Raw genomic sequence first — 25,786 nt, 5'->3', positions numbered from 1 at the left:
CCTCTGAAATCCCCCAGCGGGCCCTGCTTTGTCATTTCTTCAAAGGGGACTGACTTGTTTTCCACCAGAGGGGGCCAAGGAACATTTGCTACAAACACTGGTTCGGTGCCTTAAAAGGGGAGAAAATGAGCTAAGAGTAAATGTTTCATTCTTTGTATTCATATGGAAATTTTTAATCTCCATCAAATGATCAGAAGAAAAATCACATTGAAATTCAATACAAGAGCTTCCAGCTTACACAGAATTTTTCAAAGATGTTTGACTTGATCCTTTAAAAAATGACAAAAACCATGAACTATGTAGCTCCAGGGTTCATAATTTTGCTTACCCTCCTCAGCCTCTGCCCCTGTCCTGCCTTCCTACCTATACTCCATCTGTGTGGTCCTCTGTCAGCCTGCAGAGCTTCTGTGAATCGGGGGAGTATGCATTAGCAGTCAGGTTTATGGGGCTGTTTTTAGAGTCTTGTTACTGGTCTCCCTGACTTCAATCTCCTTATTCCAGGTCTATTTCCACTGCTACCAGAATTATCTTACGAAGAAATAAAACTGATCTTGTCATTTTCCTGCTTAAAAACTACTATAAAAGGCTTCCATGGTCTGGCTCCTTACCACTTAATCAGCCTCACCTCCTTCTACCCTTCTCCTTAAATTCAGAATCAGCCTACTGTCCACTGGATTATGAATTATTTGAAGTCAGAAACTATATATTTCCAAGGCCCAGAGCAGTTAGTGGCATATTAATAGATGCTTGTTAAATGCTAAATTAATTAGTGATTTAAAATTCTAACAAAGTCACAGTGTGAGAGAGAAAATTTAAAATTATGTGCTAGTCTCTCACCCCTCTGTGCTTTTATTTCCTTTGTTCGGTATAAATCAAAAGCATATTCACTGTACTAAGGATCAGCCCTCTTCTTCCCCATTACAGATTCCTAGTCGTTTAAACCCCAAATCCTGTCTCAATACCCATCAGGAAGCACTATGCTTCCTGAGACCCAAAAAGGCCAAACAAGAACAGCTCTAAAGCTCTTGGCCAAAGTTACTCACTGCTTGTAATGTGATGTAAAAATAGTGTTGGAATTTTTTTGCCTGTGGGAGCTCTTTACACATTGATTGTCGGTCTTATTTTCTGTAAGTACTGTCCTAACCAGCAATTTTCAACTTGTATACCGCGAGAAGCACACTGGTGCGCCACAAGAATTTTTAAAACACGCAATACCTGACTATTTAGTCAGGGCCACTGACCTCTTTTCCCTTAGATTGTCAAATTCAAAAATGACAACAGCCAACACAACAATAGCCGTCCAGTGTTAATCAAAATTATACCTATTTTATGGTCATGTTAGCAAAAAAAATGTTTAGTGTGCTTCAGAATTTGAGTAATTAGTTTTTATATGTGCCATGAGATGAAAAAGGTTGAAAATTGCTGTCCTAGGCCAATCTGATTACATAAAAGTGAATTGAAGTTAACTCTGTTCTAGAAACCCTGTGATAGTCATTGGTAAATAAGTACAGCTGTGGAAACATGAGGGCGCCCTCTCAAGTAGATGGAAAGATGAAATCCACATGGAAATACTTAGTCATTAAAATGGATTTTAAATTCACAGAATTTGAATCAAACCAGGAGAGCAGTTTCATAGGAGCTAAGAAAAAGTGAGAGACAGGAAACTTAAGAATGGCTTAAAATTGTAAAATTTGATAATTTGCACAAAGAATAAAAGAATCTCCCATAGTCTCTCTACTGTGAGGAAGTACGGAGCAGAAATCTTGTCTACAGTCTTTGAATAACACAGCCGTTACTAGAGGGAAAAAAAAAGTCACCATCAAAAAGATTACAGGAGAAAAAACACGAGCTCCTTAGATGCAAAAAAACAATTTTTAATAAAATTCAATACCCATTAATTGATGAAAGCTCATAACAAATTAGGAATAAAAGAGAACTTTCTTAATCTGATAAGGGAATATACAAAAAGGCCTATAACATGTGCCAACTATTAGCTATAAAGCATGAAGACCACTGTCTACACAAAGAAGTCAATAAATGGTAGCTTTGATAATGAACAAAGTAACTACAACAATCATCAGTCAAGTGCTAAAATATTAGAAGAATTCTTTTTGAAATTAAGAACAAGTAAAGATGACTGCTATCTGTGCTTCTATTCGGCATTATATTGGAGGTCCTAGCCAATACGGTAAAGCAGGGAAAATAAAATATACAGAGATTACAAAGGAAGAAAGAGCCCTGGCTGGTGTGGCTCAGTGGATTGAGCCAAAGGGTCGCCAGTTCAATTTGCAGTCAGGGCACATGCCTGTGTTGTGCGCCAGGTCCCCGGTGGGGGGCGCATGAGAAGCAACCACACATTGATGTTTCCCTCTCTCTTTCTCCCTCCCTTTCCCTTTGTCTAAAAATAAATAAAATCTTTAAAAACAAATACAACTAAAATCTTTTTAAATAAAGAAAAAAGAAAGAAAATTGCTGTTTTCATAGTTGGCACAATTGTCAGAATCTACAGCTAAATTGTTAGAATTAATAAGATTTTTTAGCACAGCAATTGGCTATAAAAGCAAAATAGAGAATAAGCTGAATTTCTGTAATCAACAAGAAGAAAATAATTGCTTAAAAGATACCATTTATAATACCAACAAAAAGTATTCAGTGCGGCCCTGACCAGTGCGGGTCAGCTGGTTGAGCATCGTCCTGTGGAGTGACATGTCACCAGTTTGATTCCCAGTGTGGGGTAAGAGGTGCCAGTGGATGTTTCGGTCTCACATCGATGTCTCTCCCCCTCTCTTTCTTCCTCCCTTGCTCTCTCTCTAAAAATAAATAAATAAAATATTTATATACACACAAAACTTAGGACTAAGCTAACAACATAAGCAAGGCCTTTATGGAGAAAGTTTTTTAGACTTTTCTCAGAAGATCAGAGCATTCTGTGTTCTCATGGGTTGTTGCCAGTTAAGAGTCAAGGCACCATGTTAAAACACACACGTGCATGCTCACACGTACCATGTAGATGGGGCTTTGTGAAGACTTTTCTGCATAGGTCATGGGAAGGGAGCCCCAGATTCAGTACACTGCCCTCCTTCCTGCAGCCTAAAGCTGCTAGAGAACTTAGATCCACCGCTTCTCCAGAACTGCCAAGTGCATGCCACCTCTGATCTCTGGCAGTCCCCAGGTGGCATGACAGGAAGGAGTTGGCTTTCCCTGGGTGCCAGAGTTTTAGAGGCCCCTAGGACCAGACAGTCAGGTTTCTCATATTTGACCATTCTTTCTTCCTAGGTCAATCACTTCCATCCGGAGTGAACTGATTCCGTACCTAGTAAGAAAACAGTTTTCCTCAGCTTCCTCACAACAAGGACAAGAAGAAAAAGAGGAGGATCTAAAGAAAAAGGAGCTAAAGTCCTTAGGTTAGTGCTTGTGCTGGTACAATAAGGTCGGGGTAGCCGCGCCTTTGGAAAGTAGCTGGGCAGCTTAGCCCAGCCCAGGATGCCTGTCTCAAGGCAACAGAGTTTTGTCTAGCCACCCGGCAGGACAGGCTCGCTGATGCCACTGCCTGAGCCCTGGGTAAGCTTGCTCAAGCAGATCCTGTCACAGTGTTCTCCAGAGGCAGGCTAACGATGCCTCAGGTTCACTGACTGGTTCATCGCTCTGGTTTGACTGTGTTCCTCACTGGACCGTTTTAACTTTAAGCTCTGCCCGCCACTTCTCAGTTCCCCTGTTTTCTAGGTTCTGGGCAGCCCCACTCCTGGCCAAACTCAGCCTCTTCCATCCAGGGGAGAAAGGTGTACACCCAGAGGCCAACCACAGGTCTCCTTTCCAGGGTGTAGGGGTGGGTCTGTCTTGTTTGCTCTCTTATTCCTGCCTAAAATATATATTTATGAAACGGATTATTAGCTCTGTCATCTGAGGGAGGTTACTTGGTCGTCTTTTTTTTTTCAAAACAGTGTATTTTATTTGACCTTAGACAACATACTCCCCAATTTGTCCCAGTTGTGATATGCAGGTAGATTTAGGTTGCTTTTTTGATGTATTCAGTCTTCTGAACCCCAGTTTTCTCATCATAAAATAAAAGATCCCAAATGATTATTGGAAGAGTGGGAAAACTAGAGCTCAGCCCTTCTTTGCTCTTTCCGTCCCAGTACAACTACCAGATACGACAGTGGGGCTAGCCCACAGTATGGCAGGTCGCTAAAACCTGGGCACTTGCTTGGGTTACTTCATGATTTACAAGAGGCACCTATTTTGTTTTCCCTGATAGTGCTTGTTTATTGGTCAAACGTGCTTTAGGACCTCTTTTTAAGCATTTTTTAAAGACTTTATTTATTTTTAGAGAGAGGGGAATGGAAGGAGAAAGAGAGGGAGAGAAACATCATTGTGTGGTTGCCTTTCATGTGCCCCCTACGGAGGAGCTGGCCCACAACCCAGGCATGTGCCCTTACTGGGAATCGAACTGGCAACCCTTTGGTTCACAGGCCCGCGCTCAGTCCACTGAACTACACCAGCTAGGGCTTGAAGCATTTTTGTATCATACAATATTTCAAACGTATAAGAAAGTGCATTGCCTCTTTTAATTTTACTTAGTCTTTCAGGTTTTAGCGGGATTTCCCCAGGGTCAATGCTGCATGGGTGAGTTCCAGCAGGAGAGATGTGAGCTGTACCCTCTTTCAAAACTTACTGAGTCAGCCCTCGCTGGTGTGGCTCAGTGGATTGAGTGCCAGCCTGTGAACCAAAGGGTTGCCGGTTTGATTCCCAGTCAGGGCACATGCCTGGATTGTGGGCCAGGTCCCCAGTTGGGGGCTTATGAGAGACAACTACACGTTGATGCTTCTCTCCTTCTCTTTCTCCTTCCCTTCCCCTTGCTCTAAAAATAAATAAGTAAATAAAAACTTACTGAATCTATATCCCCTCTATCATCTCTCTCATTCACTTGCTCGGTTGGATGTTTGTTCTGAAGATATTTACAGTTTTATAAAGGAGGACAAAACACTGACCTTTACTCCCTATGACGGCTGCTGGAACGCCTGTCGAGGAGACAGGTGGGAAGACTTGTCCAGATCACAGGTGCGCTGCTATGTCCACATCATGAAAGAGGGGCTCTGCCTTCGACTGAGCACCCTGGGCCTCTACATAGAAGCAAACAGACAGGTGAGAGAATGGGCTTAAAAGAGCAACCGTGTAAGCTTCTTCCCTAAAAACAGACTGAGTCTTCTCTTTTTTTAAATCCTCACCCAAGGATATGTTTATTGATTTTAGAGAGAGAGGAGGGGAGAAAGAGAGATAGAAAGAGAAAGAGAGAGAAAGAAACATCGATGTGAGAGAGAAACATCAATCGTGCCCCAATGCAGGATCAAAGCCTAGCATGTGCCCTAACAGGAATCGAACCCACGACCTTTTGGCATATGGGGCAGTGCTCCAACCGACTGAGCCACCCAGCCAGGGCCAGACTGTCTTTTGTCTTATTTCTTCATTAGGTGGACAGTGACTTGTTCAGTCTCCCTTTCATTCCAAAGGTTGAGAAAGATCTGAAATGTGAGGAGAGACCCCTGGGGTACCCAGGTACAGCAAAAGTGGGAGCAGAGGGCCTGGTCCATAGGGGCAGAGCCTCTGACTCCAGGGAAAGGCTGAGATCTCCAGAAAGGCTACTGCATGGCCTCTGTGTTCAGTAGCTTTCCTGTATTCTGCTCAGCACGGGGATCTCTACAGCACTTCATAAACAAACATTTAAATACTGCATTATCATTACCGTGGTGAGGTAAGCACAGGCACACAGAGGAGGCTTTCTTAAGAAGGTGAAGGAACAGAGTATAGAGTAGCCAGGTGGCAAAGCCCCAAGGAAGAAATGTCTGTGAGAGAGAAAAGTCTGGAAACAGCATTAGAGGGTAAGGAGTCTTGCTAACCCCCTTTTTTAACCCTGAGGTTTACGAGACGCAGAGAATGAGTAGCTTCTATGAAGGGGAAGCAGTGCTGTGAACGACAAGCCAGGTTCTAGTTTAGCTAAGGGATGCAGAGGGGACAGCGAAGGGGCCAGGTGTGTGGGAGCTCTTTATTGTGTAGCAGACGCAGGAGGAAGGTTTTAGGAGAGAGGGATGATGAGACCGTGGAAAGGAAACGCAGAACAGTAAAGGCCTGAAATGAAAATAGGAAAAGACAGATGAGCGGCATTCGAGGACAACAGGGATGAGCTCGTGTAGACATTAGCCATGGATACAGTTCACAGTACTAGCTTGTGAAAACTGTCCGTGCAGGTGTAAGCTGGGGAGTGGGATGGAGAGGTGAGGTAAGCAATGAAAGATGTTGGAAACCGGGATTTGGACTGAGTCCCTGAAAAACCTAGCTCAGGAATCTTCAGGACCCGCGCCACATGGTAGGTATAGCCCCAGACCCAAGCTGGCCTCAGCCTGGGTGGGTTATAGAGCCGAGGGAATCCAGGCCAGAGAGTTTATGAAAAATCATAGCTAGTCCCATGTTCGCTCAGGGCAGTCCTGGATAAAGTGAGCCCCAATTTGGGGTCAGAGCTGTTGGAAAGCTTCCTTAATTTGACTTTGTGTTCTCTTTCTTCAATTCTATGACTAGAGCCTGTCAGACTGGACAAAAACAAGTCCAAGGAAAGCCCGAGCCTAGAGAAGTATCCTCTGAAGTGCCAGGGCCGTGCAGCAGACAGGCCTGGATGGCCTTGGTTGAAGTGTAACAGAGGAGAACCCAGGGTCAGGGACAGGGGTTAGCTTTCATATTGCCGGTGTAGCCAGCCCCAGCAAGGCCACCCTCAGCCAATGTGGCCACCACACACTGTAGGATATCATATCATTCTGCCACGCTGGAGAATCTCAGGCAGGCACACTACCTGTGCCGTCTTAAAGGGTCCAGAGTGAAAACTCTCCATACTCCTAACCCTGTCCGTTTCCTCATACTGGAGAGAGAATGGTGGGAACTTCCCCGTCAGCGTTTTCTTTTGGCTGGTGAAGGACACGGATGCTTTCTCCAGGTCTGCCCTGATTGTGGAATTTCTCTGACATTGTTCTCATTCCCGCCTTATTCATGGCCACAATGGTCCAGGAGGTGAGCAGGAACCTCAGGTAACTGTGGTCAAGACTCAGGACACCCCTTGCCCTCATAGGCCCCCTCTCCCATCTCCCCACCTCCCCGCTGAGGGACATGGCATTACTTTCAGGGAGGATGCTCCTAGCTAGGAAACTGAGGGTGAGACCACCTAGAAGCTGCTTCATAAGTAATCCTTGTCCTAGGGGAAATGCAGCAGCCTCCTGCTCTGCCTCCTCCAGACAGGAAGCTGTGGCTGGATGCTCCCCACATCTCTGACTCACATTGGGTTCTACCTAAGGTGCTTCCAAGTGTTTTCTGGTCTTTATTTAATGACCAAACCTCTTTCCTCAAGGTGCCCAAATTGCTACCTATTCTCTGTCCAGAAGAATCCCTGGTCCACTCATCAGCCCAGATTGTCAACAAACACTTGGTAAGTACCAGCTTGGGCAGGGCAGGTACAGGACGACCTCTGGCTGCCCTGAGGCTTATCCCTGTGAAGCTGGATTGGGCTCGCAAACCCGGAACCTCATTAGTCCTGGGGAAATCCCAACTAGGTTCTCGTTATACGATTTCATTTTCCAGCCCAGGCACTCTAGGATCTGCCTGGACAGGTGCTGACCCCAGCTACACAAACCCTGAAAGGAAGGTCCATTATAGTCCCGGGACTCAGATGCAGGAGTTTTCCATCTCTCTCCCTCTTCTTCCCCTGACTTGAGCACTCTCTGCAAGAAAGTGTGTTTATATGCCCAAGTGCATGTGTGTGTAAGTTTGAGTTGGTCCCAGAGATATTATATAACCTTTTGGCCCTGAGAAATACTGATGATGGTCCCTGTTCCTGAAGTGTCTCTGGGAAAACATCCTATTAGACCCCAGCTCAAGGGGTCGGGGGGGCTAGTTTGCAGTTGGCTGAGATGAACGGACAGGGTTTTATATTTGCCTTTTGCAGGTTGGAGTTGACTGCCTCATTGGGCCAGACACACGGGTTGGAGAGAAGTCATCCATTAAGCACTCGGTCATTGGTTCATCCTGTGTCATCAGAGACAGAGTGACTATCACCAACTGCCTTCTTATGAACTCAGTCACTGTGGAGGAAGGGTATGTTTCCCCCACACCCACTTGAGGCAAGGCCCCTGGCACCCCTCGGAGGCTCTGAGGGCCAGTACAGCCTGGGGAAGGGGGGAAGAGGGAAAAGATGAAGGCAGGAATAGTTCCTAGGCCCTTTGAGGTCTTAGTTTGGGTTCCATAATGAAATGGTCTCCAAAAGCATTTCCAGTGGCTTCTCACACTTATGACCCTTGTGGTCCTGGAAGAAACTGCCCTCTCTTGCTTTGGTATCCTACGTGAAGGGGTGGCACGGTGGTGAGCCACTGGCAATGCTGAAATGGCACTGTACCGACGATATATAAGGGTCACTGTCCCTTATCTCATTATCCAGAGCAGCCCTGAAGAAGGCAGAGGCCTAAGAGGGGTGGATGTATAAGCCACACACTGTTTTGAGGGAGAGCTTCTCTGTTACAAGTTATGGAGAATATTCCCCCATTTTGAGATCCCATAGTGTCCTCAACCTTGTTTATGAACAGCCTGCACTTGAGTAAGAAAACCTGAGTGATGTTTAATAGGATTCCTCCTCTGTATGGACCTCAGAGACTTCCTTGTGTAAAAAGCAAGCTTAGGTGATGGAAGGATATTACCACATCAATGGTTTTCAGACTTTTTCTTAAAATAAATCTTATGCAGAAACTCAATATTTAAAACTGCTAAAACCACGGTGCTTTGGAATATAGTGGGGAAGGGGAACTTACCCTTCCTATAGCATGTGAAGCAGCTCTGTAGAACAGACTTTGAAAACCACGAGGCTGGATCGGCCGAGATTGATTGTAGCTGGGACGTCTGTTGATTTCTCAGTCCGGGAACAGACAGGAGAGAAGCACAAGGGAAGACTGCAAGGCCGGTGACAGCTGAACTGCCTCTCACAGCTGCCAGGGTGAGGGTGGGAGAAGCAGCTTGGAAGAAACAGAGGCTCTGCAGGGAGAGAAAGACACTTTCAAGTAATTTGTCATTTCAAAGAACAGAAAAAGAACTCTAGGAAATTAAAAATATGGTAACATATTTTATCTTAAAAACAGCTCCCCGTTTTGGCAGCTCAGAAAGATTTCACCATCTAAGAAGAGGCTTTGCTGACTACCTTATCAGAAGTAATCTGTCCCAGTACTCTGTTACATCACCCTGTTTTATTTCCTTTGTAGCATATTTGCTGTCTGGCCTTATCTGATTTACCTGTCTCTCACAAGTAAAGTGTTCGTTGGAGACTGGAAGTACCTTATCTTCCTGTTTCACAGTTATATCCTGGGGACAAACAGGAACTCAATATATACGTATTTGTTACATAAAAGAATCGTAAGTAATTCATAATGACTGTAACATATGATTCAAAGACAAAAGAATACACAGGAAACAAGGCTGTAGAGATGGACAAAGACCAAATCATAGACTATGCCTTAAGGACTTTAATAGGTAATGGTAATTTAAGAGTTTAAAGCAAAAGAATAACATGATTAAATCCACATTTTATGAAGATCATTTTGGCTTCAGTGTGGAGGAGGATCTGAAGAGGGTGCACAGGGAGGCAGGAAGACTACTGAGATAATCCTAGTTAAAAGAAAAATAGAGGGTGGGGGATCCAGGATGACAGCAGAGTATACAACAATCAACCAGAATGACCACTAAATAGACTAGCTAGCAGAAATCTTGTAACCAGGGATTTACAGAAGAAGCCACATCAGCACTGGTAGGAAGGGCAGAGAGAAGGGCTGGCCCCACACCCACCTGTGACAACTGAGAATCCACAGGGCTTTCTCAGCTGCAAACCACCCTCCTTCCCCTGACCAGGGAGCATGGGGTCTCAACCCCAAGCAGAGCCCCCAGTCCAGAGAAGCAGAGCTGGGAAGAGGAGCCCACATAACATCTGGCTGCAAAAATCAGTGGAGATTCTGTCCCCCCAGGCAAGTACAGATTTGGGAATAGTCGGCATAGAGGTGGCAACTGAAGGCGTAGGAGTAGGTAAGATCACTGAGGGATAGTGTGCTGCATTAAAACAAAAGAAACTAACACAAAATCTTGGAGAACATCGGCAATTTTAGATGTAAGAAGTGGGATCTAAGGAGACTGACAGAGAATGAGCAAGGAAGGGATATGAAGCCTAAGGGAGAGGGTGGTGGGTGGGTGAAGCCCAGGTTTCTGGTTCAGGAAGCAGGGTAGATGGTGGAGTACTTGAGGAAGGGTGAGGGAGGAGCAGATTTGCGGAAGTACAGGCCTGTGTAGGGCACGTGAGGTTGGAAGCACCTCCCCCAGGTGTAGTGAGAGTGCTTCAGAACAGTGAACACCAGAGTCGAACAGTGGTTACCTCGGACGGGAGAAGGGGCAGTGGGACCAAAGAAAGATGCACAGCAGGTTGTAGTGTTTGTGTGGTGAGTACACAGGTGTTCTTTATATTCTCTAGACTTTCCTATGCCTGAAATATTTTATTAACAATAATACATGGTACTTCATCTACAGCAGCGATTATCAACCAGTATGCTGCAAGAATTTTTTTTTTAAGATTTTATTTATTTGTTTTTAGGTAGGGGAGGGAGGGAGAGAGGGAGAGAAACATCAAAGTGTGGTTGCCTCTCGCGCGCCCCCTACTGGGGACCTGGCCTGCAACCCAGGCATGTGCCCTGACTGGGAATCAAACCATGACTGTTTGGTTTGCAGGCTGGCACTCAATCCACTGAGCCACACCAGCCAGGGCGCAAGAATTTTTAAAACATGCAGTACCTGACTATTTAGGCAGGGATACTGACCTCTTTTCCTTTAGATTGTCAAATTAAAAAAATGACAACCAAAAACAAGAATGGCCATCCGGTGTGAACGTCCTGTCTTGAACCGTAAATATATAGGTCATGCAATAGCATCTTATTGGTCATGTCGCATAAGGTTGCATCTGACTGGTTAATTCTTGGTACCAGAAATCCTTATATACAAGTATAGGCACCTGATTTTTTATAGAAGTCACTTGGGAACGAAAAGGGTAGGCGTTTAATTTTTTTGTTGTTGTTGTAAATCAGTTAAAATTATGCCTTTTTTTGTCACATTGACAAAAAATGTATTTTTTGGTGTGCCACCGAATTCCAGTTTATGTGCCATGGGATGAAGAAGTTGCAAATTGCTGGGTTAAGGTTAAGAGGCCTTGGCATCTGGAAAGATATGGATGACTCAGCCATAATCTTTGGGCTGAGGTAGTGAGTCGGATCTTTAGTCGCATGCCTGGAAAACGTTGTGAGTGAATTTAGAAGCCTGACAACTTACCCTCAGAGAAGAACCGGCCTGGGCTCAGAGTTACTGGGAAGCTTCACGGCTCCTTGCCACATACTGCCGAGGCAACACCTGAGGCGGAAGCCCATGACACAGTGGAGAGGCACCACTGTGTAGGCTTGGGCACGTTGCTTAACCTCCGTGAGCCTCAATTTTCTCCAAAAAATAGAATAAATACCACTGCCCCTACAGGTTTGCTAAAAAGGTTAAGTTACATATGAATATAAAGTGTTTTGTATAATGAAGAAGTGTCAGACATTAGATTTACGTGAGTTCCCTTTCCTCCTGGAATAAACTGGAGAAAGTCCTGACCGGAGCCGGAAGAGGAACAAGAATTTGGAGGCCCTCTTGCTTCCCAGGTCAGGGCCTTTTCTTCATGTTGTGGGCCCAACATGGGCCCTGGTGTGCCTGGCCAAGCAGCGATCTTACCGAAGACCTCTGTGTTTTCTCATGGCCTCCTCTCCACTTACGCATTAGGGTTTCCAGGGTAGTTTACCAAGACCTACAGCTTTGCTTAAAAGTTAAGCCCACTGAGGAGAAACAAGGACCAAAGCCCCATTAATCTTAGCCGTCTCTGAGCAGCTTCTTAAAGAACACGATCAGGTATTAGCACAGCAGACTCCTTAGTACCGAGTTGAGAGTTAAAACTAGAGGCAAAAACTATAGTCCTGGCAGTGGGGCCAGTTCTCTCCTGGAGTTACAGTACTCAGGAAGCGACCTCCTCTCCCGCTTTAAGCGTGAGCAGAAACGGCGTTACTGTGCCCGGCAGCCTTTTCGATCTAGTGGTCTCTGTTCTTCCCCTCCAGCATGAGCACACACACACACTTTCAGTAAAATCCTTATCTTGGAGTTTTCCTTCTGACAGAGGGGGAGGCGTATGGACTTGAGATTTTTGCGAAGTACCTCAGCTTTGCTGATGGAGGTGACTTGTGCCTGCAGCAGTGGTTGCGGGGAACAATCGAAGAAACAAGCGGTAGAAAAGAGCTCCCCTCTCACTAAGCATGCTGTCAGGTGTTCATCTCAAAGCCTTTGCACGGCCCTCAGGAGAGCCCAAGCTCCCCATCAGTCAGCCCCCTTTTCCCCTATCACATCTGCAGACTGTACAGTAGTGGTTCATGTGTCTTAGAGGGCACCACACACAAAATAGGTAAGAAAAGCAACATGGGAGGTTCTGAAGACCTCAATCCGACCTGCTAAACATAAGGAGAACCCAGGCTATCCATTGCTGTGGGACTCTGACCTCAGTCGTTCCAGCCTCCTCCTTCCAGAAATGGTGCCCACTCACACCCCAGGTTCCAAAATAACCAGTTAATAGTCTCTAATTAGGGCTGCTTGAGTTTCTGTTGACTGTTTGTCTGCTGACCATGTTTATATTTTGCCTGGCTCCAGAGCGTGCTTTCATGGGCCCTTAATGCTCCTGAACAGGAAGCATCCCCCCATTTCCCCTTGGAAAAAGAAAGGAGACTTCTCAGTGACAGACTGGTAGCCAGTTGCAAGCCTACTGTGTCCCAGGCGCCTGTGTATCTGAAGTTTTCTATGTGTCCTTACTATTCTGTTGGGGAGAAGTTTCCCCAGGGAGCAGGAACCACTCTTAACTTCTGACTGCACTGCTTTGCCTAAGGCAGAGGGCAGGTTGGAAAGCTCTGGAAGGTCCCTTAATGTCCACCTAGTGAATATATCCTGTGTTTGAGCAAAAAAAAAAAATAATAATGCTGTCTCTGCCCATCTCTAGCCCACACAACAGAGGTGCTGTGGCTTTGGCCTTTTACTGCTTTCTAGCAGGGAAGGATAGACATGAAAAGAGATTCTGGAATGCCATAAAGTGCTAGTTAGGTTTTTGGTTGGTTTTTTTTTTGGGGGGGGGGGGGCATTTTACTAAAGTTTTGGCATTTGGGAGAATCCTTTTTAATAGGCTGTGTATCAATAGTTTCAGTCCTTGGAATGTCCCTTCTCCATACCCAAGCCTCCTAGGTTGCCTGAGGATTTTTCCCTTGTTGGTGTTTTGTTCTTTTTCATTCTTGGAAAAAAATATTTTATTTTAATTATTTATTTTTTACATAGAGAAAAAGGGAAGGAGAAAGAAAGGAAAAGAAACATCAGTGTGAGAGAGAAATGTTGATGAGCTGCTGCTTGTACGTGTCCTAACTGGGGACCAAACCCACAACCCAGGCATGTACCCTGACTGGGAACCTTCCACTTTGTGGGACAACAGCCAACCAGCTGAGCCACACTGGTCAGGGCTGTTGTGTTTGTTTTGTTTTGTTTAAATGGATGCTCACACCCTTCTTACTCACCTCCTTCTTCCCTCTATCTGCCCCTGACTCTTCAGGACACTGAACATCATCTTGTTAAGGCAGAGCTCCTTCCAGAGCCATCTCAGCTCTGCAAAGCAACTCTGCAGTTCCAGCCTTCCTCCAGTCTTTTCTCCCCTTATTTATTTGTATGGCGTTTTAGTTAAATGTATGGATTCTGGAGTCAGGCAGACCTAGAGTTGAATCTGCTGCTTGGCAGTTATGTGGTTTTAGGTAAATGGTTTAAATTCTGTGCTGCCTTATCTACAAAATGTGGTTATTTTTATTACATCAGAGGTAAAAATCATACTCCCACAGTCATCTAGGAAGCTTTTCCTTTTTTTTAAGATTTCATTTATTTATTTTTAGAGCAAGGGGAAGGGAGGGAGAGAGGGAAACATAAATTTGTGATTGCCTCTTGTGCACCCCCTACTGGGGACCTGTCCTGCAACCCAGGCATGAGCCCTGACTGGGAATCAAACCCGTGACTCTTTGGTTCGCAGGCTGGCGCTCAATCCACTGAGCCACACCAGCCAGGTAGGAAGCTATTTTTCCTAATTAAATACATAAGGCCCTTCATCCTAGACCTACCAAAAAGCTTGATGGGGGCCAGCACATCAAAAGTGTTTTTGTTTGCTATTTCTAACATTATCCAGGTGATTTTTCTGATGAAATGGCTAGATTTGTAAGTCACCCCTGTCATATACATAGAGTATTTAGCATAGTATCCAGCATAGAGTGGGGATATAGTAAGTGCTAGTGGAGATTTTCAAAATCTTCTCTCTTTCCTCTCACCCACCAGACTTCAAGAGCCAGGAAGATGCTCCTTAAACACATTTAAATGTTAAGAGCCAGCAGTTCTACTTGTGGGAGTGTGGCTTTAGGGTCTGGAGTAGTCTTTTACTGGGCATGCAGATAGTTTGAAAGCATCCTTTTTTTTCTCCGTGAATATGGTTTTAACCACAGTCTGTGGTGAGAGCTGCAGGGCACCCGTTATTGCCACAGCTGACCTCCTAGGAAGATTCACGGGGCCTGAGCTGTTAATGCAACTGGTAGATATTCCCAGGTGAGGGGCAGGAGGGACAGGTCAGCCCAGGGACCAGCACCGGCTTCCGCCCCCAACTAAAGGAGGAAAGAGTGGATGGAATTTAGGTCTGGAGTGCCTAAAGATCTGAAATCAGAGCATCCGCTCTTTTCAGGCTTTTGGGAAGAAGATCATTGTAAGCATGTCCACACTCCGGACTTTGCTAAAGCCAGGCCCTCCCTTGACCCAGCTGAGCCCTTCTGTCTTCTAGTGATACTTCAGGCATGTAGCCATTAACTGAACTGACCGACTGTTCCTCACCTGTGGAGGAGCCCGAACCCCAGCCCACGGTGGTGAGCATGGTGATGAGAACCTCGGGCCCTCCCTAACTTAGCTACCCTGTTACAGATGCAACATCCAGGGCAGCGTCATCTGCAACAACGCCGTGATCGAGAAGGGAGCAGACATCAAGGACTGCCTGATTGGAAATGGCCAGAGGGTTGAAGCCAAAGGTAAACAAAACCCAAATTACAATCACAGATGCCATTTTTTACCTGTCACTCTGGCACAGGTAGTGCTGGGTGCTGGTGAGGGTTAGGGACCAAGCGCATGTGTACCCTGCAGGGGAGAACACGAACTGATAAAGTTCCTCTTGCAGGGGGATCGACATCATTGTCAAATTTTTGTAATTTGGCTCATTTCCATTTTTAGGAATTTATCTTACAGAGAAGCTCATATATGTATGTATCCTTAGTATCCAAAAGTTTAAAACATTCCAAAAAGATCGAGTGGCCCTGCTCAGCACTATAGTTTGCAAGCACTCTTGGGTATGGAAGAGAAAGACCAGTGATGTAGCAGAGGCTCTGGCCTCATGAAGCCCGTGAGCACTTCGTCCGACCTAGTACGACAGTTCGGGGAGGTAGTCCCACAGATTCCTGGCTGGGAAGAAGGTTAGCAACTTCTTCAAAAGCCATTCACTCAGAGCCTTTCTCAGCCCTTTAGAGGTGATGTGATGAGCTGTGCTGTTAGCTTGCTCTGCTCTGTAGCTGTAGAAGGGGTGTATAATGCTTGAGAGACATACTAGCATCAGGGTTTCTCTGCTGGGCTGGGAAAATCTGACTGGTCCATAATTTGGCTGAATGTTTTTTAGCTAAAAAATAGACAAAGCTCAAGATCGATAAGAACAGCTACTTCCTTTTGAGATTATTCCTAAACCTAAAATAGAGTGGAGCAGGAGAGTTGCTGAAGGAATGAGCCCCACCAGTTCTGTACTGGTAGGAGCCACATCGTTTCCCTTCTCCCCAATAAATAAAGGGCTTCTTCACGTTTTTCTCCTCTCCCTGGATGAAGTTGCGTGCTCCCTTGTGAGCTCTAGAATCAAGCAAGCCTGGGTTCACGACTCAGCTGTGCGACTCTATAGATGTGCGCCAGGTTAAATTTGTTTTAACTTTTTAAAAAATGTATTTTTTAGAGAGAGGGGAAGGGAGGGAGAAAGAGGGAGAGAATCATCGATGTGAGAGAGAGACATTGATCGATTGCCTCTCATTCACGCCCTGACCTGGGACCAAACCCACAACCCAGGCATCGATCTGGTGACCTTCCACTCTGCAGACGACACCTAGCCAACTCAGCCACACCAGTCAGGGCGAAGTTGAATTTTTAATCTCTAGGCCTCCAATTTTCTAAACTAGAAAAATTGAGACAATAATACCCATCTTGATTTTTCGGAGAATTAAACACAGTTAAATGTGGCGAGGAGTACACACAACTCCTGGAGCGCACCAGCGGGCTTAGAGCTCCACACATACTCTGAGCCGTTGTGCCTCTCCGTGCCTGTGCGCACGCCCTCCTCCCTCTGGGACCCTTTCTTGAAGACTCTGTCCCAGTGTTTTCTTCTCTATAGAGCCCTCCCTGACTCTTCCCATGACTCCCTGCAGCCAAACTGAGCATTCCTTCCTCTTCTGCATCCCTGCACTTTGTCACCACCTTTATTAAAGTACTTTCACAAGTTATGGCAATTAGCTAGGAGTCCACCTTCCCTACTAGACTAAGATCTTCAAGGGCAAAGATTGACTTATTCTAATATGTATCCCTGCCTCTCGGAGCAGGTCCTGGTTTACAGCAGATGCTGGGGAGGGGCAGGGGGCATGAGATGAATGAATGAATTTTGGATCCATAAAGCATATTTTGGGGAAATTCAGGGCAGGAAGGGCTCCAGGAGATGGTTGCAATTATCATGAGATCTCTCCTTGCTTTTTCTCTAAACTTCTGCCAATAAAAGAACCACATGCAACACTGATAACTAAACTAGGGAGATGTGGCCTTGGCCTGAAACCAGCCTTCTCTCTTACTTCTCTTCTTGAGACTGGGTACAACCCTCCTCCTCACTGCCTTTCTTTTCACATTCCAAGCACTTTCTTCCTCTTCATGTGAGAATTGTCATTTCTGAAAGGCCTTTGCTGGGTGTCACCAGTTTACCAATAAGGTTCTTTGCTGCAGGCATCATAAACTCACTCTGATTTAAGCTGATAAAGAAATAATTGAAAAGATGCTAGCTCACAGCTCTACAGTGGCTGCAGAATCAAGCTTAGAAAATAAGTTATAGCCTGACTGGTGTAACTCAGTGTGTTAAGCATCGTCCTGCAAACTTAAAGGTCGCTGGTTCAATGCCCAGTCAGGGCACATGCCTGAGTTACAGGCCAGGTCCCTGGGTGGGGCACGTGAGAGGCAACCGATTGATGTTTCTCTTGAACATCTATGTTCCACTCCCTCTCTTACTCTCTCCCTTCCCCCTCTCTAAAAAGAAGTAAATAAAATCTTAGAAAGAAAGAGAGAGAGAGAGAGAGAGAGGAGTTACAGCCAGGATTTATACCCCAAACCATTCCAGTGAAGACACTGCCGCCCTTCCCACTGAGCACTGAGTGGCTCGCACTGCTTCTCCGACCACCAGCAACCCCAAAGTGGACTCTGTCTGCTTCCTACTTCTTTGTATCCCTAGTTCCCAGCCCAAGGTTTGGGGTTGCAGCACCTGGTAAGTCAAGCCAGTGTCATATGCCCATGCCCTAGCTTCAAGGAAGACTGGTATTTTTAGTTCAATTACTGGCGGACAGGCTCCGCCCAGCATCTTACTCAGGCACCTTTGAGCAGGAGTGTTGGTCAGCAGCAGCGCGCTAGCTGTGGGCACTTTCTGCTGTGGTCACCGAGGCTGAGGGTAGGAGCCTCGGTGAGAGGGCAGGGACACCAGCTGAAACTCCAGCACCAGAGGCATGGGTGGCACTGTCCTCCTGGAATGCTGTTGGCTTACAACTGTTGTCTACAGCTTTAAAATGTTTTCACATACACTGTCTTACTGGAGTCTGGTCGAAGCCCTCGACGTGGGATTCATTACTGACCCATTTGGTGAGACTTTGAAAAGTTGAAATTTACCCAGTTTACAGCTCGTAGATGACAAAAATGGGTCTTCGGCCCAAGTATTGCCAGATAGCCTTTAAGCAGACCAAAGGAAGAAACCGCTCCTGGCTTGCCCAGCAGAATTTGATCAGTGATACCCCGTTTCTCCTTTTAGTCCACCTTTCCAAGACCAGAGGAAAATATGTATTTGGCCTCCATATCCAAGCTCTTTCTGATTGATCTTCAGGAACCTCAGGCCTTAGCTCTTTCCTCCTGCTCAACATAGGAGCTCACCAAGGCCTACCTTGAGGTTGCAAAGAAACTTGTTTCTTGAGTAGCTGGATCCTACTGGTAGTTTCTTAAAAACAGGATTCAGAACTTTTCTCTGACTCCATGGAAGGCTTTGGAAGGGGTCTCCACTGTTTCAAAAGCAGTTGTTCAGCTGGTCTGTGGAGCTGCTTTGTTATCCTGTCCCTTCCCTGCCTCATTGTATTTCTCTGTCCTTTGTTCTCGTCTGTTGGGGCTTGTGACCCCCACACAGTGTTTCTTCCACCTCCTTCCTGCCTCTTTGTCTCACTGAACTATCTCCTACCCCACGAAAAGCAGAGACGTCCCCCACTGCTCTCTTCTTTCATCCCTCCTGGAACCAGGAGCTGCTTCCTTTTGTCGTTTTTAAAAGAGTTTACTCCGTAGGCTTATCTGAATGAGTGAACTCCATCTGCCAGCACGCTAGAGGTCCCTCCTTTCTTGTGTGCTGGAACCTGGAGTTTCAGTTTCTGCTTCTGCTCCCCATTTCCAACAAAGTAATGGCGCTATTCCCTTTTCCTTTGCAAGGGCCCCCTTTTCATTCAAGTACAGAATTCATGAATGACACCTGAATGCCAGATACAGAGGGTTTGAGGCATGGCCTCTCCCACCAGGGAGCACAGGGCTAGGCGTTAGGGGCTCCTGGGCTGTCTGGCTCTAGCACTATGTGCCCATTTTTTTTTTTAGCAAGAAGACCCCTTAATGGTCCTCCTGAAGGAGAGGTGGCCAGGGAAGTTCTCTAGTAAACTAGAGACACCCAACACTCCCCTCTCCATCCTCTGTGCTGAGGGCCCTGTGCACCCAGCATAGTAGTCAGCACCTTCCTGCTACAAGCACTCCTGGCCAGTCACCTGTTCCCACCATCACTTTTCTTTGAGGCTGAGCCACATGGATAAAGCAAACTCCTAGTCATCAGTGTAGCAGTCGAAACTTGCTCCTAAGGAGGACCCAGACAAACATCAGCAGCTCCGGTCTGCGTTAGCAAAGAGATGGCACAGTCCCCAGTCAGTCTTCCTCGCATGGAGTGATTTCGGGGGAAAAAAATTCATCCTCAGAAGTAATGCTGTCCCCTCTCCAAAATCCAATCACTTGCCTACCATAGCAGTCTCTTATCCCAAAAATGTGACTCTCGTAATCCAGCGTAGGCCTTTCTACCATATTCTGACTTTACCAGGAGAACCAGCCATTTCTGACAGTTCTGGCTTTTCTCACCCCACCCCATCAGGCTCGGTTAATGAGATTATCTCTGGCAAAAACCCTGGTAACCGAGTTTGACCTCCTGCTCAAGCAAGTAGAAAAGCCATAGCCAGCAAAGTCAATACCTGGGAGACTCTAATTGGACACTTCGTCTGAGTCTGGCAGCACTGTCAGCAAGGGAACTTGGATCTCCCTCCTAGCCCCACAGCGATCAGTCTTTTGGCCACGAAAGTAGACCTGATGGGTGCATGGGTCGAGTCCAGGCTGGCTGGAGTCCTTCCCAGCTTCCCGACAGGCAGCTTGTCATGTGTGACTTGTCATTCCCGTCTGTCCCATTGTGTTTTCCCCAACTTACCATCCTCCCTTGCACTCTTACCTTTAAGATCTTCCCCAGCCTGATTCTAGCCCAGAACTTTTCCAGCATGTCTGTTGGAGCCTTCTTCCAACCCTGGCCCAGCAACACTAGAACTGCTTGTTGCTCCCCTCCAGATTTCTCCCACCTTACTGAATCTTCATGAAAATGCATCTGCCTCCAAAATACCAGATATAGTGAGTTTTCTCCCATCCCCAGGCCAACAGCAGACCAGAGGGCAGAGAAGAGTAGGGAGGGCAGGCCAGTGAAGGCTCCGGGTTTTATTTGGAACCTGGCAGAGCACAAGAAAGCATTGTCTGCCCCAGCCAGGCACCTCATTGGCTCTTCTGGTCTGCAGCACCGACGGCCAACCAAGAATAACGTTAGTTGGAACTGGTACTGTCTTCAGAACAGCCCGGTGTCCTTGGAGACGAAGCAGAGACTGGATGAAGAAAGAGCAAATGTCAGGGTCTAGAGAGGACAGGGAGAGGCTGACTCATGGCTACAGAGGGAAAAAGGGTCAAGTAGAGCTTTTGGAGGTACCCTGGGAAGCTAACTAGAAAAGCATTTCCTTTGTTCTTTCCTAGTCAGTCTTATCTCAAGGGTGGAGCCTGGTTGACAGGCACACCCCAGCCCAGCCCAGCTCTAGGGAGTTTGGCAGCCTGAGCACTGTCTGGGCCTCCTCCCCACTCCTCTCCCTGAAGGAAGCAGATGGCCGTGAAGCGTGAAAAGGAGCACCTCCCAGGGCAAGAGGACACATGCCCTCCCGAGGCCCCATCCTGTAATCTCGTTTAATACTTATCAAACCACTATACTGGGCTCTTGACTGTCACTTATCTTATTGAACCCCCACAACTTTGTGAAGGAATTAAAGCTCAAAGTCGTGGAACAGCTTGCTCAAAGTCTAATTAGAATTCAAGTCTTTGACTCAGAAGCTCTTTCTTTTCCTGCCTTGTCACTTTTTCTTCCTCTCTTTCCTATGTCTCCCTGCTTACGTGAGACTGCCTCTGTCCACTGCGGCGCCACACAGCGAACGCTGTGAAAGCTGCAGACCCAGCTTTCTCTTCCCGTGAGAGAAGCCTGAGGAATCTGGGTCCCCGAGCACCTTTGCCCTAATGCACGAGATGTGTCTATTATAATCCCTTTGAGAAAGAGACTGAGGCCTTCTTTTCTATATATGCTTCTTTCCCTACATCTGTACTCTCCTCACCTAACCCCCAAAACACCCAAACATTCAACAAAGAGTTACCGTATTTTTCGGACCATAAGACGCACCTAGGTTTTAAAGGAGGAAAACAGGGGGAAAAAATTTTTTTGAAGCAAAAAATGTGGTAAAATATTTAATAATATCCTTTGAAGCAGAAATCCTGTAGTGAGCCAGGTAGGCTACATTCGGACTATAAGACACACCCCCATTTCCCTTCCAAATGGTGGGGGGGTGCGTCTTATAGTCCAAAAATACCGTACTACCTACCACATTCTAGGCTCTAGTAGGGCAGGTATAAAAGTAAGACCTCCCTCTCACAGTCCAGCTGCTCGCAGTCCATGTAGAGAGACAGATGAGAAGGGACATAGCACAGTAAAGTCTCACAGGTGTCGTGGTAGAGGATTATCGGGGTTAAGATCACAGAAGAAAAACTGGTCAGTTCTTGGCATAAGGGTCAAGAACACCATCTTAAAGGAAGGAATTAAGGCTAAATCTTGAAAATTTTGGCTATTTACCAAATATACAAGAGGGAAAAATCTCTCAAGCAAAAGGGAACCATGTAAGTAAGCAAGTACCTAAAGGCAAAAACCCAACTCAATGTGTTAGAAACTGGAAATGATTTGGAAAATAGGGAACAAGGGAGATGCAGCAAAAAACAAAGCTAGAGAAGTGAGTAGAATAGAAGACATGTCTGAAATCTCAAGGCCTCCAAAGCTTCGGTCAGAAGCCCCCTTTCTGGTGACAGAGCAGAAGGAGGCTCCAGCTGTGGGCCATATGAAGCCGCCCAAACACCTCTCACTGTCGGACTTGGTCCCATCACCAAGGGTGTTCATTTTGCTGCACCAGAGCCTTCTGAGACTGAAGTAGAGCCTCAGGAAAGCCACAGCATCTGCCTCACCTGTTAGGGTCACATTCAAGCCCCCAAGTATGGCAAGAAAGGTACTAGACCTTTGGAGGCCATGGGAAGCTGCTCCAGAAAGAATACATTTTCAGCCAGCTGGTCAACCCAATAGAAACCTGAAAAACTCCTCTCTCTTGCATCTGCCCCATAGCTATAGACAAGAAACAGACCTGATGCTCCTGGTCCCCCCTGTCCCTTTCCATTGGTTCCCTGCCTCCTTCCTGTAGGTCTTGTTCCTTGAAGGCTAACCCTCTTCCTACCTTTCATCCTATCACTGGTCAACTCCCAGGGCACTCCCTTAAATATATCAAGGGTTCATAGTATTCCTCTTCCCTGCCTCTTTCTTTCCCAAACATAGTGGACAACTTAAACACATTCGTCAGTGAACCATCCAACCCCTCTGCTTCATAATTTGCCGAACTTCTCTACTCCACCAATTTCCGCCTCCTTTCAGCTGTAGCTCTCTGCTTACATGGCCATTACCCCAAATCTCTGAGATCTCTCGTGTGCCGGTGGCTGTGCTACACACTGGGGCGTGCCCATAAACGCACTGCCCCACCCTCGAGCCTCACCGAAGTAGAAGAGAGTGACACGATGATGTGGAGACAGAGATGTGTATTAGGTAGTATGTTTTCACAAGCAGAACTTGGGCTGTTCACAAGGGAAGACTTCCCATAGTGGAGGTGCTTGATTAGGGCATTAAGGGTCGAGCTTGGGGGGGGGGAGTCGTGGTGGAACCGCGTGTGCTGCATCTAGAGCTATAAAATAGCACGGCTTTAGGGACAAATGGAGAATGGTGGAAGGGGGAGCTAACGAGGAGGGGCAAGAGCCAGGTCGTGGAGGGTCATGTGGGTTTGAACTTTACGCAAATAGTAGCGGCCACTGTGTATCGAGCACTCAGTGATTCTTTAACTCATTGAACCATCGCAACAACCCTGTACATTCGGCGCTGTTATTTCCATGTTGCATGTGAGGCTCCTCCCTTTTTCCTTTGGATCTTCATGCAACCGTGTAGTCTCATTTCCCCTCACTCTTTTCCCTCATTTTGTACCCCCAGGCCACACCACAGTATTTCATGTTCCCCTTTCATACATCCTTATTATTGTTATTTATTTTAGAGAGAGAGAGGAAGGGGAAGAGAGAGAAACACCGATTTGTTGTTCCACTTAGGCATTCATTGATTGCTTCTTGTATGTGCCCTGACCCGGGATCCAACCCGCAACCTTGGCATTGGGCTGACGCTCTGATCAACTGAGCTGCCTGGCCGGGGTGCTCGTGTTGTTCTAATAGCCCGGAATGCCTTGCCTTTGATACGCCGCCTGAAACAACTCTACTCCTCATTTAAGACCCAGCTCCAGTTCCCCTCCTATGTGAAATCTCCCCAAAAGCCAGGTGTCTAGAGTCAGTGCCCCCGCTGTGCAGGGAGATACTGTCTCTCCCATAGTCCCTTTGGCAAGTTGTATTGCCAAGAGCTTCTCACAGGAAGAGCAGAGCACACAGGAGAGGAATAAATGTTTATAAACACAGAACTAGAAACAATGGGGTTTGAAATGACATCTTTTGCTGACAGTTCTCCAACAACCTTTTCCTTTTCTTTTGTAGCCAAACGAGTGAATGAAGTGATCGTGGGGAATGACCAGCTCATGGAGATCTGAGTTCTGAGCAAGTCAGACACCTTCCTCTTGGCCCGCAGAACTGCAGGTGTTGGCCGGCCCATCTGTTTGACTCTGTATTTATTTCCCAATAAAGAAGGGCTCCCAAAGGCATGCTGCAGACCTACGGAGTAGTGCCACGCTCCACGTCGGGGGCCTCCAGGGATGCGCAGTGCGTGTCATGAGTCACGTAACACCATCTAGAGCCAGTGTGTGGCACAAAATAGGACACAATGGCCTGGCTCCCTGCACTGAAGTTACTGGGCGGGGGCAGCGGCCATCCAATGGTAAAGCTCCTCGTACGGCGACTTTCTGCCTGGCTGGTCTAGCCCTAGTCCACAAGAGCATATCCCACCTGGGAGGATCTGAAAGTACTTCTGTCCCTGGCCCATAGGCCTAGCTGCTAGCAGTGCCACCTCTGCATGTCATGCTCCCCGTGCCGCTGCCGGTTTGGGGCGGCCTGGCCCCTGAGCCTCAGCTGGGGACTTAATGCTCTGCCTCCATACCTGCCACACAGATTCCCGGCCCCTGCCATCACCCCACCCCCAGCCTCACCCTCTGACTCCTGCCACTCTCCCCCGGCCCTCCCAGTCTGTAGCCGCTTTCTACGGTTCAACTCCTGCCCCTTGGAGACTCTTAAGGCAAGCAGAAGGCAGCCCTTGCCTGGCCATCAAGCCTATCCTCGCCGGTTTCAGTGGGGCAAGAGCAGTAAAAGAAAGCGATGGTCTGAGAAGCCAGACCCCTTCCCACCGCCCTTAGCGTGGTCTGTTCGGCCAGGAGACTCCATCATGGTTTGCAGTTCTTTCTGACTCTTCTGCAGCTGTATTTCTTTCTTTATACCCTAATTACACAGACTCTCCTGCTTCAGATAATTGAGAAATGAGATTTCCATACTCACAGCTCTTCTAGAGTTCTATCCACCTTCCCTTTACCACCCCACTCCCGAACGCACTCGTGTACTCTGCTCCTGCCGGTCCCTGCACTGCTTTTACAACCTGCAGGAGTTTGGTGGAAGATAAAAGTGCTTCCTGGGGTGAGATTTCACCACCCAGAGCTAACAAAGTGAAGGTTTCTCTTGATGTGCTCACTGTGGGTGGCTGTAATTAGAAAAGTACTGGTTTCTACATTGCTTCAGAAATCTGAAGTCTCTTAAGTTCCTTTGAGTGATCTCGCCTGCATCTCAGTGCTGAGAGACTGAGTAGGTGAGCACTCCGTCCCCAGGGGGTACCCACCTGCACCAGCCGTCTTGGGAGCGCTAAAGCTCCACATTCTTCCCACTGGTCAGAACAAGATTCCTGGACGTGTGTCCTAGTCAGACAGGAGCTGAGATGGCCCAGCAGAAATGGTTGAACGGGACTGCAGCAGAGGTGGGAATAAAGAGCTGGGGTGGCACTCAAAACGGTCCCCTTTAGCACCGAAATTAAATTTGTGGGGTCCAGATGAGGCTGAAGACAGTTCTGGCCTGGATAAAAGAAGACCTGCCTTTGTAGTGCTGTTTGGCTTTGGCCAAGTCACCGCCTCTCCTGTGTCCCCGAGTTTCCCATCTGTGAACGGGGATAGTTGGACTGGGTAACTTTTTTTTTTTTTTTTTTAATTTACTGAACCCAGGAGAGAGAGAGGAAGGAGGAGCAGGGAGAAAGAGAGAAATATCAATTTGTTCCACTTACTTATGCATTCATTGGTTGCTTCTTGTACGTGCCCTGATGGGGGATTGAACCCACAACCTTGACATATCGGGTCAATGGTCCAACTCAGCCAGGGCTGGACCGGGTAACTTTTAAAGGCCCTTCCTATTCTCAGGTCTTGTCACCTTGCTCTCAGAGCTTTCTGACCCATGAGGTCTGGGTGGCCCAAGAGGCCAGAAGACTGCTCCTTGACCACAGAAAAGGGATGGAGTTAGGTAGGTGTGAGGGAGGAGAAGGGATTGGTTAAACTGTCCCAGGGACTTCCCATACCTCTTCTTGATCTTTCCCACTGAGCCCTCGGAACCCCTTACAGTAAGTAGAGGAAAAGCCTCTTCCTTCCCTTACACAAGCCTACAAGCAACCCCTTCACCAGGAAACAGACAAGAACTAGGG

General features: G+C 46.9%; 1 protein-coding gene across 2 annotated transcripts in view; it reads left to right on the top strand.

Annotated features, from left to right (window-relative positions):
- EIF2B3 (eukaryotic translation initiation factor 2B subunit gamma) overlaps positions 1-25,051 on the top strand; it is a 105,623-nt gene extending 80,572 nt beyond the window's left edge. For both annotated transcript variants that reach the window (XM_024571117.4, XM_024571116.4), the window contains 6 exons: positions 3,277-3,404; positions 4,952-5,142; positions 7,388-7,465; positions 7,982-8,130; positions 15,112-15,215; positions 23,659-25,051. In XM_024571117.4, coding sequence (XP_024426885.2) covers positions 3,277-3,404; positions 4,952-5,142; positions 7,388-7,465; positions 7,982-8,130; positions 15,112-15,215; positions 23,659-23,711 — 703 coding nt within the window. In that variant the 3' untranslated portion in view covers positions 23,712-25,051. The remainder of the gene's footprint in view (positions 1-3,276; positions 3,405-4,951; positions 5,143-7,387; positions 7,466-7,981; positions 8,131-15,111; positions 15,216-23,658) is intronic.
- Positions 25,052-25,786: the final 735 nt, after the last annotated feature.

This window comes from Desmodus rotundus, chromosome 3 (genome assembly GCF_022682495.2).
Source record: "Desmodus rotundus isolate HL8 chromosome 3, HLdesRot8A.1, whole genome shotgun sequence".
NCBI lineage: Eukaryota > Metazoa > Chordata > Mammalia > Chiroptera > Phyllostomidae > Desmodus > Desmodus rotundus.
This window is presented reverse-complemented; position numbering and strand designations above follow the sequence as displayed.